Source organism: Poecilia latipinna, unplaced genomic scaffold (genome assembly GCF_001443285.1).
Source record: "Poecilia latipinna isolate Pla-1442-1.1 unplaced genomic scaffold, P_latipinna-1.0 Scaffold1817, whole genome shotgun sequence".
Lineage (NCBI taxonomy): Eukaryota > Metazoa > Chordata > Actinopteri > Cyprinodontiformes > Poeciliidae > Poecilia > Poecilia latipinna.
Window position 1 is genome coordinate 98,688 of NW_015114433.1, and position 13,826 is coordinate 112,513.

General features: G+C 38.3%; 1 protein-coding gene across 5 annotated transcripts in view; it reads left to right on the forward strand.

The window, feature by feature from the left end:
* Positions 1-181: 181 nt before the first annotated feature.
* The window catches only part of elmo2 (engulfment and cell motility 2), a 28,785-nt gene continuing 15,140 nt past the window's right edge, over positions 182-13,826 (forward strand). For 2 of the 5 annotated variants that reach the window (XM_015014431.1, XM_015014433.1), the window contains exons 1-9: positions 183-367; positions 5,461-5,589; positions 5,971-6,011; positions 6,848-6,920; positions 6,994-7,044; positions 8,561-8,730; positions 8,881-8,980; positions 9,351-9,496; positions 11,423-11,501. In XM_015014431.1, the coding sequence (XP_014869917.1) occupies positions 5,512-5,589; positions 5,971-6,011; positions 6,848-6,920; positions 6,994-7,044; positions 8,561-8,730; positions 8,881-8,980; positions 9,351-9,496; positions 11,423-11,501 (738 nt within the window). In that variant the 5' untranslated portion in view covers positions 183-367; positions 5,461-5,511. Of the gene's footprint in view, positions 368-5,460; positions 5,590-5,970; positions 6,012-6,847; positions 6,921-6,993; positions 7,045-8,560; positions 8,731-8,880; positions 8,981-9,350; positions 9,503-11,422; positions 11,502-13,826 lie in introns of all 5 variants that reach the window. The other 3 variants (XM_015014428.1, XM_015014429.1, XM_015014432.1) reach the window with 3 other exon arrangements.

The following is a 13,826-nucleotide window of genomic DNA, read 5'->3' on the forward strand; positions in this document are numbered from 1 at the left end:
TGAGAACCCCATTTGCTTCACCTTGCTGAACTTTTAATAAGGTATTTTGAGTTTTGTTTTGCATTTGGTCCAGTAATTTAATCAGTAATGATGCATCCAAGGGAGACTAAATAATAATCCCGCCTTAAATACCCCTTTAATTGTTATGACGGGGTGGTCAGTAGAGAAGTACATGTCTACGTACGAGGGGAAGATGTCTGTGTGAGCGCACGCACATGCTGAAAAGAACAAGGGTCTGCCTCATTTGCAGACAGTGACATTTAGATCGTGTCCCGCCTACAAGGCGTGGAGTCGTGTCTCCTTTCCACAAGTCTCTCACTGGGGACGCAGGGATTACCGGGTGGACCATAGATGGCCCGGACACGGGGTGAGTAGCACGGATGAATGAAATTAGCCCGTTTGTACGGTGTGATTAAACCCAGAAGGGGGGAAGCTAAAAGGCATCATCTGCCTCCTTGACGAAGCTGCATCTTGTCAGCAATGGAGGAGCGGACAGGCTAAAATGGATGACTGTGGGAACATGAGCCGCCTTTTGAGGAATAACGCTGCTGCTCGCTGTAACAGCGAGTATAGTGAGCGACAGCATCACTTTCACACAAAGAGAGACGATATCTCATTCTGAATGCCTGACAGCGAGGCGAGTTGTGATTGATTTCTCCACTGAACACAAGCAAACCTTTGCTGCACCGCTCTTTGTGGTGATCATTGATTCAGTCAAGGCTGGTCGATTACCTGTAATCGATCACAAACATTACCAGAACTTAAGTGGTGCAAGATTTCTAAACAAAGAGGTGCCATTTACGCTTTTAAGACGACTGTCGTAATCAGATAAAGTTGGCAAGTATTAGGACATGAAATCAGCTGATGTTGCGCTGTAGGCAGCTGACTCCGGCTGATTCCAATACATCTTCTCAAGTGTATATATTACAAAAAAATAAAAAAATAAATAATAATAAAAAAAATAAATATACCTCTTACCAGAGCACCGATCTCGTAATAAACAACATATGGCCAGAGGGGGCGCAGCTGCATCGTCTTTAACTTTTTATAGAAAGTTTAGGCGCCCCACTCTACAGTTTCCCCCGTCAGTCAGAACCTCTTTATATCCAGACCCCTCGTGGGAAGCCCCACTAGCACATTTCTTTTTAAAGGAATGCTAAAATGGCGACAGAAACATCCGGGCCGCAGTGAAAAGCAGCTGGTGGGGGACAGAGCAAGTCTTTTGAGTTGAGGCCACACTGTTCAGATTTCCTTTCAGTCTGGAGCTCCCGGGCGACTGTTGCTAAGATACCGCAACAGCGCGTGCAGCCAAATTAATATTAACAGTCGGGGAAAAGAAAACAAACATGGCGGAAGCCCGGAATCTAGTGACAGCACAAGGAATGGAGAAAAAGTTTCCATCACTTTAGTTTGTGGGTTGTCATCGACAAACTAAAGCTTAGGGAAGTGTCCACAACCCACATGATAGCTTGACTTACTGTACAGTTAAAAATAACGCAAAGCTTTATTCATTATGCAGTGCAATAAATAAGTATCTAACTGCCTATTCACATCATGCCTAATATTACATCCAAAGTACTCTTTGTTATGGCAAAAGTCCTCACATTAATACTGTAATAATACCTGAATTTCAACACAGAGCAAAGTTCCAAGAGAGTCAATCAAAAAACTGGAAAAACTAGATAATTAAATGAATCTGACAGGAGTATAAATGAGTCAAAATGTCCCATCAGGTTACTAACGTTTAGGGAACGTTCCCTGACGGTTTCCTAAAGATTACATAGCCTTTATCTAATCTACCTCTGAACTTGAAAATTCAGTTACTGTTCTTTAAAGGTTACCTGAAGGACATAAACATATAACTTAGAAAACCTTCAGCAAAGAAGGTTGAAGTCTTTGAAAATAAAAATTTGTCAGACGTTCTTAAATTAAATTAAGAAATATAATAAAATATTATATTACACAATTAAATGTATATCAAAGACATATATTATATCTTTTTTTTCTACTATGGTCAGTTTGTTTCATTTAATTGTTGAAATTAAATAAATAATCCTGGCCGTATTTAAATTTTAATCAATTTTGATCAAAACGTGCAGCTGCCACTGGATTGAGAAAAGCTGTGGCATCTGCTTATTTTCCTGAGAATTTCTAACCTAATTACAGGTTATTAATATTAATACTACATTGCTATTTCAAAGTGCATTAATATCATTCTTGTGAGTATGTACCTTCTCTACAAGCTGGGGAGAATACTGAGAAAAGCAGTAAGCTGTCATCCACAATATTGCAGAAGTGCTGCAAGGAAGGACAACAAATATTTCATCAGAACTGTTCAAAACAGGCCAGTGCTGCAGGTGAAGATGATTTAATGTTGTGATTTGATCTGAACTTACCAAAATTTTAGCAGCTTCTTGTTATGGTTGGCCAAATTATATATACCTCCCTATTTCACTTCTTTTGCCTTAAAACACTTGACAGATAATTTGTTGTAATATTTATCTGTTAAATTAATTGCATTAAATATTTTAAATGCAATTAACTTGAATGCTGTTAATAATAGTAAGCAGGGTTCAGCCTATAAGTCAGTTGGTAATTAATACTCCCTAAAACAAAAAGCATGTCACTCTCACTAGGAAAATGACTTTGTATTCATAATACTACATACTCTCTTGAACTCTGTCACTCACTACGGCTGTTGACAGAAAATATGTTTTCCTTTTGTCTAGAAGCTCTTTTTATCAGGACTATGTAAGTGATGTATTGGCTGATAGAGACAAAATTGAAAAAGGATAGTCTGCTCTTGTGCTACAAAGTTAAGACTGATAGTGAGGACAAATTTTCCCCCACTCACCAAAAACAATCTCTATTGGAAACAACTCAAAATTGTGGTATAAAGACACAACAAAGTTTATGCAGCAGCTACTATTAGTAGCTATAGCCATACCAACCGAAGTGACTTTGGCTATTGTTTGTGAGCATAAAGTTTATCAGATGAGAAAACTATTTACATTTCCAATAATTAGTTGTAGCAACATTATATTTTGTAATCTGTGCCTGAGCCAAATGAAGGACATAACATTTGACTCTCATGCTAGTATTTTAACTGTCTCTCCAAACGATAGGTTATGAGAAAACTAACTAGAGATATAGTAAAAGACTTTGAATGGCTTGACAAACTGTGTCTTTGGAATGCTGTTTGATGGCTACATTACTGCATTGTAGTTTAATTCTCTGTGCCGCAATATGCTAGCTGCATGGACTTTATAGACAAACATGTGCACCCGTTCAATCTTTGCACATCTAAATATTCACCCTCAGATGGGAGTGATAATGTGCTGCTTTCTAAACCGTCTTCTGAGAGGAGTAGAAGAAGAAGAAGAGATCTGAAAAGAAGGAATAAAGCGATTTCTCACCAGAATATTAATGGAGTTTTTGTATTTTTTCTTGTGCCTGTGAGATAAATTATTCACACAGGAAAAACAGCAGGTCTTTCCTTACTATATTTGTTGTTGTTTTTCTTGTGCTCGTGGTTTGATCTGTAGTTTATCTGCTGTGTTTGGTTCCATCTTAGAGCATTTGTTGTCCCTGTTTGTACTGGTAGCCAACCCGGTCACAAACATTCGGGTTGCACGTGGACATCCGCAGAGACCCGTAATGGAAAATAGTGGGTAGATGATGAGTTATGTCACACAGGCATCGCAGTGAAGTGGATAGTAGAGTTGACTAGGAATTATGAAGTTGACCTTAAGAATGATATGGAGAAGAGTGAGACATACACATGGTTGTTTGGGGAAATAGGAGAGCTGATGCAACAAACTGTGTTTTTTTATTTTCCCTGCTCTGTTAAGCCTCCAAGCTAGTTGTCAGCATCCATTTGAAAAATTATATTTCGCCTTAAAGCAATTAAAGGTTATTTAGAGAAACAATTTATCTTTTTAATTGCATCTAACTCTTACATTTGACACTGATGACATTTTTGTGTCTAGTGTAGATGACAAGACATTGCTGTTGAAAATTAAATTTTGTCAAGTAGGAATCTGAATTTAAATTTTCTCTTTAGTGTCTTTTACTGCTATGATTTAAAGCACTTGTGCTGTATATCACCCAGTGTTCATCTGCTATGCTTTGTTGTGACAGATAATACAGAGAGCACACTCCAGTAGTCCCATGGCTCGGAGATACGGAGATCAAAGCACTCAGGCATGCTTGTTATTCTAGATTTGACAGCTTGAATTTTTATTCCAACTTTCCAGGATGTTTTCATCATGTGGAGCTGGTAATGATGCTGGATTCACAAAAGAGCAAAATACCTTTAGGACATTTAAAAAATATATATTTCAAAGTGGATCAAAAGGCAAGCTTGTCAGACAGCTCAATCACTGTAAAGTGGCAGGGGAGGGTATTTATAGAACAAATACCCAAACGCCTTACAAAGTTTGTGGTGCAGAGCTTAATCATACTGCATCATTGATAATTCTCTGGGGTAGGTAATTATTGTTTTTTAAATCCAACCACCCAGCTGTGATAAAAAAAATAAAATCTTTTCAAATGAGCCATACAAAGTGTTTTTTTTATTTAATCCTGAAAGCAATCAGAATGCACGGAGCCATTTGGAGAACAGCAGTTTCTTCTCTCTGTTCCAGAAAACAGTTTTCAAATCAGGCGAGCCTGTCATCTTTTATTTTGTGTTCTCTCCTTTTCTCCCTCTCTCTGTCAGAAAAAAGCAAACCCTCTTATTTGTGCCAAAAACCTGGTCCCTGTTGTTCTCTTGTTTCTCATTTGCTGCAAAGCTGTTGTTGCAGATTGGGAAGTAGGTTTGTTACATTTAAGCAGTAATTAAATGTGAGCACTGAAAAGATGCTTTGCCTCTATTAGAGATGCACAGATTCTGATTTCTTTTTAAGAACTCTTGTATGAAAAGAAGCAAAAAGATTCAAGATATTTTTTCCAGCCTTGCTGGTGTTTGTGTGGTTCTTAATTTCGTATATTAGGAGCAAATGCTGTGTTTGAAAGACCAGTCATGTAAAGTTATGAATTTAAAACTGAGACAAAATGACTAGAGTTGAGATTTGAGACGGTACTTGGAACTTCTATTAGCAATAAGTGATCGTTTTTGTTTTGTTTTTTCGTACGACCTGCCAGTCCAATTTTGAGTGATTCAGATTTATTTTAATCTTAAATCTAGAATGCATACAAGAGAAAACATATGCTGCAGGTTATTTGATTAAGGTTGTAATTTTGAAGCTAGAATAAAGTGAAATTATCATATTATTGCTTGTTTATGCTTCAAGGCATCTTCCTAACTGTGAACTGATTTCTTTATTAAAGTGCATCAAGGTCTGTGTTGTCTGTCAGTTTACATTCGGTGTTATGACTACGGCTAAATTTTTCAGTTTACAAAGCCACTGAAGAGCTGGTGCTAATTCTCCTAAAATCTCTGTTGATGCTGATCAACAGGGATTCTTTCCTCTTTTTTCCTGTAGGGTGCTCTAACCACAACACACAGGTATGCCACCCCCGGCTGACATTGTGAAGGTTGCCATTGAGTGGCCCGGTGCCAATGCTCAGCTTATAGAGATGGACCAGGTATGTAGTAGAGAGAAACTTTCAATGCCTCTGTTAATTCTTTGCCTTAATTTGCATATGGAAAGTAATTTCAGTTAAGCATATGTAAGGTTGCAAAAGCCTGATTTAGCCTTACTTAGACCATGTCAATATTAAAACATTCTTATCGATGACTCAGCGGTAGTCATCCTGCAACCGGAAAGTTGTAGGTTTGATTCTGCTCCTCCTGTCACACGTTGATGTGCACTTTCACTTGCACTTAACCAAAGCTGCCTGAGTTGTGAGTGTAAAAGGGGGAGAGTGTTCAATGTTACTGGAAAGGTTTGATGTAAATTCAGATCATTTACCGTGACTGAGACAGATTGTTCTGTTTTATCTATTCATTGTGTTTTGCTTTTACAGAAGAAACCCTTGTCCTCTATAATACGGGAAGTATGTGACGGGTAAGAATGATCTCCTTCAGTTTTTTATTTTACTTTTTCCAGATTATTTAAGATGGAGAAGTATTTTAGTTTATCAAAAATTTGCAAAATTGCTAAATTTTTTTTTTTTTTTTTTCAGAGGTTTTAATTTTGTGTTGATTTTTGTTGGTTCAGCATGGGGCCAAGTTTAGGATGGGGATCAGTGTAGTCATTATCACAATGATAACTGTAATAAAAATCCTTTCACTTTGACATAAAATATGAATAAAATACACAAGCCAAAATGTCAAATTAGTAAGGTATGATGTATGGTTTACTGGTTCAGAGTTAAAGAACACAGCGCCAGTAGCCAATGAATACAAATGTTGTACCGCTACCTTAGTTTAAATTCAGATTTCTATTTGAGTGGGTTTTCTGTATACCTTTAAGACTCACACATCCCTTACTGTATATCAGCCTATGGGAAAGTAGACATTTATGCTCTCATTTATCATTTAGGGTTGTTTTCTTCGTACGTTGGTAGTGTGGTAAAAATGTACAACGAATTTTACATTTTTCCTACCAATCCACCTCTGAACATGCCTGCACGTACAAACTGCCTCCCTCTGCCACTGGAAGCTGAAAATCCCTTGCACTTTTACTGCAAACGCCCACTGAAAACTCCCTTCACTGTTGCAGTTTGCCCCTCTTGTACATACATTTGCCGGAGAGAACGGCCTGACTTGGCCAACCTTTTGTTCTCGCGCTCTCGAGTATGCTGCGCTCTCTAACAATCACACATTTTGCTACTTGCAATTACTCGCTTAAAATCAATATCAACGTGTATTAACTTTATCTCTCTATATTTGCGCCCTCAGGTGGTCTTTGTCGGGCTCTGAGCAGTTCGCTCTCCGTTATGCTGATGGTCCTCAGCTTTACATCACTGAACAGGTTTTATTCCCACCACATTGTGTTAAAGTCACGGTGAAGCAATATTGACCCTAAGTTGCCCTTTATTTTTCAGAGCCGCGGTGACATTAAGAATGGGACAATCCTTCGATTAGCAATTTCCCCGGTAAGTCCGCTTTGTTTTCATGAGCAGTGCTATAAATTAAACTCCTTACAAATTTCCTTTGAAGAGGTTCCTTAGAGAAATTTTGACCTACTTAATGTTGTCAGACCAATTGTGTTCAAGTGATTTTTTTGATTCTACAGATTCAGCAGTAATGAGGATGTGCGTGGGTGTTGAAGGAAAAAAAAATTGATAACAGTTAATTAATTATTTAACAAGGTAGACGTTTTTTTTTTTTTTTTACTGTAATTAATCAAGTCAGGGTTTGAAAACTATATTTTGTATTTACAACAGATCAGAAATATCTAAGAGTGGCAAAAAAGTAAATAAAGTAGAAGAAGTCTGTAAGGGCGGAAATATTTTTTTCACTACCATGGAATTTGTTTTTAATTTGTTAGAAACTGTTTAACATACACTTGCATAAAATGTTAATGATGATAGTTTATTATGTACTTTTTGCTAACCAGTAGCCATTTCAAGACTTTACTTTAGACTGCACTTAAAAATCTTCAATCACTGACAAGTCCTGAAAATTATAGCTTTACCAAGTTAGCACGGCGCGAGGGGCACAGGCTGCTTTCATAAGGTTAAGAGGAGTTGAGGACGTCTGTCGTGTTTAATAGCACTAGTCGCCGTCTCTCTGTAATCATGTGTGATTACCTGCCTTTTTTAATCCCGCCCTGCATCTAAGTGCTCTGAGAGTGAAGCTGATACCTTTATCTCCAGTTTAACAAAGGTGCTGAGGATTGCATTCCAGCTTACTTTTTTATTTTTAGATGCTTTAGCTCCCTTTTCCACATCTGTTTGCTTGTCAAGTTCACTGCTGTACTTTGGGATTCTGCGAACATTCACAGAGCGATTTGGGCCAAGCCGGAAGGAAATCTACCAGGAGGGAAAACATGACGGATAGCTACAGACTGTATGCACAATGGAAAAACTGCAATCAGGAAAACCAGCTAAACCTGAGAGGACACAGTGAACATAGCCAAGCACAGAGATAAATCAGAGAATGTATAGAATAAGACCAAACTGAAACAGAAATCTCTAGGAGTCACCAAAAGAAGTAAATATTTGACGCAGAACCATAGTTCCTGGAAAAGGTTCACGCAGTAGCAAAATGGCTTCAGGAAAATGGCTTCTTGTCTGAACCTAACTGTATCTACAGTCAGAGCAATAAGTACAATACAAAAGTTTAAAACAATGTCGGGGAATGGTCAAAGAAAGACAGTAATGCAAGAAAAAATCTGTGAAGCTCACTGCAGGGAACTGCAGCAAAAGACATTAGGATATTGGATTCACAGAGTTTCCATAACAACTGGCTATTTTAAGGCTTTTATAAATGTCTTAAGCAGGGGTGCCAATAATTGTGTCTGGTGCTGCAGTCATTGCAGGGGTGTCTTTGTCCTCTGCCACAAGTGGAAGCAGCGTACGATATAAAATAAAGTCTCATAGCTAAATCTCTGGTAAACCAATGAGATAAGGTAACGGTAGCATGAGTGAACGTTTTGACTTTTGCCAGGCTCGTGCTGCTCGTCAACTCTTGGAGAGGATCCAGTCGCATGGTATTGATGCTCGCCTCGAGGCTCTGAAGGAGCTCGCAAAGTTGTCCGCAGACCCGACTTTTGCTGCAGAGTTCATAAATATGGAAGGCATAGGGACTCTGGCTCGACTTGTCGAGAGTGGCACCCAGTAAGCATTCATTTCAACTATTGAGACCTAACTTCAAGCCCTTCATGTTTATGAAATCAATTAGTTTTTTTTGTTTTTTTTTGCATATTTCATTTTTAAGTCTCACCTTCTGAAAAATCCTGGACTAACTGTGAGTTTTTTCTCTCCAAGTTTTGGGGAAATGTTGGCCTTCACTCTCACTGCGTTCCTGGAGTTGATGGATCACGGCATTGTATCCTGGGATCTGATCTCCCTCTCCTTCATCAAACAGGTGCTTCCTCTATTGAACAAACATTTTACGTCACTCACGGCCATTTTACACAAACACTGTGTACATGTTAACTGTTTGCGACTTCAAGGATCGTCTGTCTTTCTCCTTTTATTCCTGCCGCTGTTTTGTGTGATTGTTTGCCCTTCCGTCCTTTTCGCTCACATGCCGGAAATGTGTGGACGATGTTCAGGATTGTAATCTGCTGCAGCGTGCATGCGAGTAGCTTTCCTCAGTGAACCGCTCTGCAGCCTTGAGACTCACTCAAAAGAAACTTTGCTATGAAGTTTTCTTTTATAAACACGTTTGAATTTTGTCTTGGTTTACAGATCCTAGCTTTTTAACTTTATGCACGGCTTCTGCATTTCCTCAGATTGCAGGTTATGTGAACCAGCCCATGGTGGATGTGTCCATCCTGCAGCGCTCCTTGGCCATCCTGGAGAGCATGGTCCTGAACAGCCACAGTCTCTACCACCGCGTGGCCCAGGAGATCACCGTGGGACAGCTCATCGGGCACCTGCAAGTGTGAGCACACACACATGCACAGGGGCTTCCTGCACTCTGTTTCGCGGGGGGACGAGGGGAAAATGTTGTAACATGAGTTGTGTAAAAAAAACAAAAAAAACGATGTAAAGGTACGATTAGGAACGACACCAAAGACAAGGATTTTTTTTTTTAGACGAGAAAAGACAAACCGTATTAAGTCTGGTAGAACTGGGGGTGTAACGGCACAATAAACTACCACAGTACAGAGATGTCCCACAGGTACACAGAGAGATGAAATCAGAATGAGTCACAGGTGATCACTACTCTCATGTAGAAGAGAAGATTTGTTTCTATTGCTTTTTTAAGTGCCTTAACTGAGAATGAGTACATTAAGCTACTGTATACAGCACTTTAAACGAAACTAGTGCAGGAATGATGGTAATGAAGACCTGCTGGAGGCCATGCTTTTTTCAGTCAGTTGTTTGCAGAGTGTATTTGAGTTTCCAGTGCGTACAGCAGCTGAGAGAAAGAAGTTTGGCAAGCTGGGTTGTCGTATCTTTCTCATTTTCACCCATTATTTGTCATGTAACGTGTGCTTTGCAATGCCTGGCAGAGTAGATGTATGTTATCACACAAGACCCAAAGGAAATGCCACTAGTTTCCTTCAAGCGCCACAAAGTTTTAAAGCAATTTTGTACCAAGTGCGTAAGCAAATGTTTGTTTTGGCCTATTTATTTGTTATTTCTGCACCATTCGGTCTTCTATTTTGCATGTATCTAAGGCCGAATTATTGAAACACTATTTTGTTCTAGTTTTGTTTTTAGAAACAGACTTATTTGACACGTGGCCCATAGTTCACTTCAAGCTAATTAAATTTGGCTTATTTGTACAGCCAAATTTAACGTGGCTGTTAATTTGGCTGTACAAATTAACAGCCCATAGTTCACTTCAAGCTAATTAAATTTGGCTTATTTGTACAGCATCACATTTAAAAAAAAATGTTATATGAAGGCACTTTACATGAGAAATGGGTCCAATTCATATCCAGCTACTCAATTCAGGTCAGTTTATATGTGTAATATAAACTGTATAATTCACAACAAATGTTGTCTGAAGGCACTTTACAAAAAAGAATCATTGATCAAACATACATTCGAATTTATCCTATTTGTCATCCAGTACAGTATGCTCAATTAACTATTGAAAGTATTCTACCAATGTATTGATACGATCCGTTGATTGTTATGAAGAATCAGACTCCAGTTTGGGCTGGATTCATTTTAAACCAAGCCGGTTCATTCCATTTCACCAGCTCCAGTCAGCTCTGTATCCAGTTACATGCATTTCATTTTGACCCTAATCATGTAACAATACATTCAGAGTCTGTTGATCTTATCCCGATCAATCTGTGATAGCTGTACCGTTACACCCATAGTAACTACTTTTCCTCTTTTATTTCCAATCTCTGGCTTCTTGTCCCAATCTCAGTGGTTCTTCTTTAAAAAAAGTAATCTTGAAATAATCTTTTTGCATGCTAGCTGTGTGCAGCAGCATCTGTACGTATAATCAAGTCATCAATCTCTGACTCTGTTAACTCCACCCCAGAAACACTGCAGACCAGGAACCACCAGAGCAAGATGGCTCCTCTTAATATTAACAAATTTTGTTTGTAATTTTCGAAAGACTGCCTCAGGTCTATACGTGAAGAAGATTTCCCATTGTAGGAATTAGACACTTGCAGCACCTCTTAAATGCTGTTTGTTTTCTTCGGTTGCAATAAATTTCTGCTAAAACAAAATCTTGGTGTCAAAGAGAAGCTTTTCTAAAAGCCTCCATCAGTCCCTTTTTTTGTAGTCAGAGTAGTTGCTACCCTATTTATGTATTTATTTTTAAAGATCCTGTATATTTGTGGAGCATGATGCTTCTAACTGGTTGTTGCAATCCTGGACATTTCCTCAGGTCAAATCAGGAAATCCAGACCTACGCCATCGCTCTCATCAACGCTCTTTTCCTGAAGGCACCAGAAGACAGACGGCAGGTCAGTGAGCTGCTCTCAGCAGCGATGGCTGCATTAGAGAAAATGACTGGATACTTACTGCTGTCATTACTTCATGCTACCTCCTAAAGAAAGCCATCTATACATAGACTGCTGTTTCTTCGCTGCTATAGAGCTGCAGACATTCGCTCGCAGTAGCTGCTAATGTTAGTTTGAGCTAGATTCGCTGAAATACCTTTCTCTGTATTTCTGTTTGGTAACAACCGTTGTAGTAATATAATCACTTAGAATAGCCCTCACTTCCCTTTAAAATGTACATATTTGTTTTACTGCAGACTTGTCCGTTAGCTGTGACTGTTTTAAATAGGGATGCACCGATCAGGCTGAAAGTGAGGTTTGGTTTTCTTTGAGGTCTGACATATAAATGTAGGTTTTCACTAACTCCTACTTATTTTTCCAAATTATTATTCTACATATAAAAGAAAAAATGTTCTTTGATAGAGGTAGATGTTTTAAAGCCAACAGAGGATATTATAACAGGATATTCAATGAAATGTAATATTATTAAAAGTTAATTTATTTCTGTTAATTTGATGATTTTCTGCTTACAGCTAATGAAACATCTTAAGATTAGAATATTACATCATACGAATGACAAAGACATTTCTCCTATAAAAATGTGGGTGTGATAATGAAAAGTATGTTTAATACCTGCTTAAAGATTATTTTCAAGTCTCATCGGACCCCATATCCTAATTTATTGGTTCCTAAAAAAAGCCATGCTGCTGATAAGTGTGTTTTTAAAACAAAAACATGCTGGGAGCTCTCAGTTGTAATACATTTCATGGATAAGAAAAAAGTCAACTTAATCAAGGGAAAATCGGCCAATTCCAACATCTGGGTGATTGATTGGTGCATCTATCATTTCAATTTAATAAAATAATGAAAAACTAACATTTTTCTGAGATAACTAGAAATTTAATTTTGTTGAGTAACATATTTCAGCTAAGTTGCAGAAAAAACACAAACTTGTGTTAGTAGCAAAGACAAACAAGCCTAAACAAAAACTCTGTCATAAAGTTTAATTTCTCTGCACGATTCTTTCTGAGCTGTAATAACATTTAACAGTTAATTCTGCGCTGCAGTACATCTTACCTTGCATCCTTGTTTTATGTTCTTTTACTTTGTTTTATATCTTGTTGAAGTAATTGGTAACCTAAAATAATGGGGAAGACATAATTAAATTGCCAGTAAATACAAAACAATAAACTTGGTTCTTTAAGTACTTCATAAACTCAGAAGTAGTTAAAAGATTGGTTTGTTTTCTAAACAGTGTAATCTCCCTGTCCACTTTATTAGGTACACAGTTGTTTACAAACATACAACACAGCAGGTCTTTGTGTGTGACAAACTGCTAATGTGCTGGGATTTTCATGCACAACCATCTCTCAGGGCTGCTCAGAACGGTTAGAAAAAAGAAATAAAAATGAGCAGCAACTCTCCTGTGTCGATGCCAGATGTCAGAAAATAATGGGCAGAAATGCAGAATACCATCCCACAGCTCTGTAAACCTCCGCGCAAACAGCAGCAGAAGACCAGACTGTGTGTCGACTAAGAGCAGGAAACTCAGGCTACAAAAACACACGCGATTCATCTCAATCATTTTAGAATAGAATTGAACAAAAATAATTTTCTAAAAAAAAACTTGTCTTTTTCTCCTTACATGATAATCAATTCACATTCATTATCAAACTCAAATAGAAGGTATCATTTATTCAACCGGGTTCTAAGGTAACATGTTAGTTGTTCATTTAGTTATGGAGGGCTGCGCGGTGGTACAGTGGGCAGCTCTACTGCCTTGCAGCAAGAAGGATCTGAGATTAAATCTCGACCTGAGGCCTGTCTGCATGGTGTTTGCATGTTCTCCCTGTGCTTGTGTGGGTTCTCTCTGGGTACTCCGGCTTTCTTCCACTGTCCAAAAACATCAACGTTAGATTAATCGGCCTCTCTAAATTTGCTTTAGGTGATGGTGTGCATGGCCGCGTGTTTCTGGCGACATGTCCAGGGTGAACCGATGGAGATAGGCTCTATCTCTGGTTAAGCGGACGTAGGCCATGTTTGATATGGAAGTGGATTTGATGTTACGTTAGAAAGGATGTGTGGGCTTTTTTTTTTTTTTTTTTTCCATCGGTTGTTACTGACCACTGGAGGGCGAACTGAGTCAGATTTGGTGCCTGAACAAGAGGAGTGGGACTAGAGTTACAAACTCGATCTGACTCCCACTGCTCAGCTTGTTGTATTTCCAACCAAAAAAAAAAAAAAAAAAGAAATCGGAATCTTGTTCTAGTTTGAAGTTATTCTTTAAAA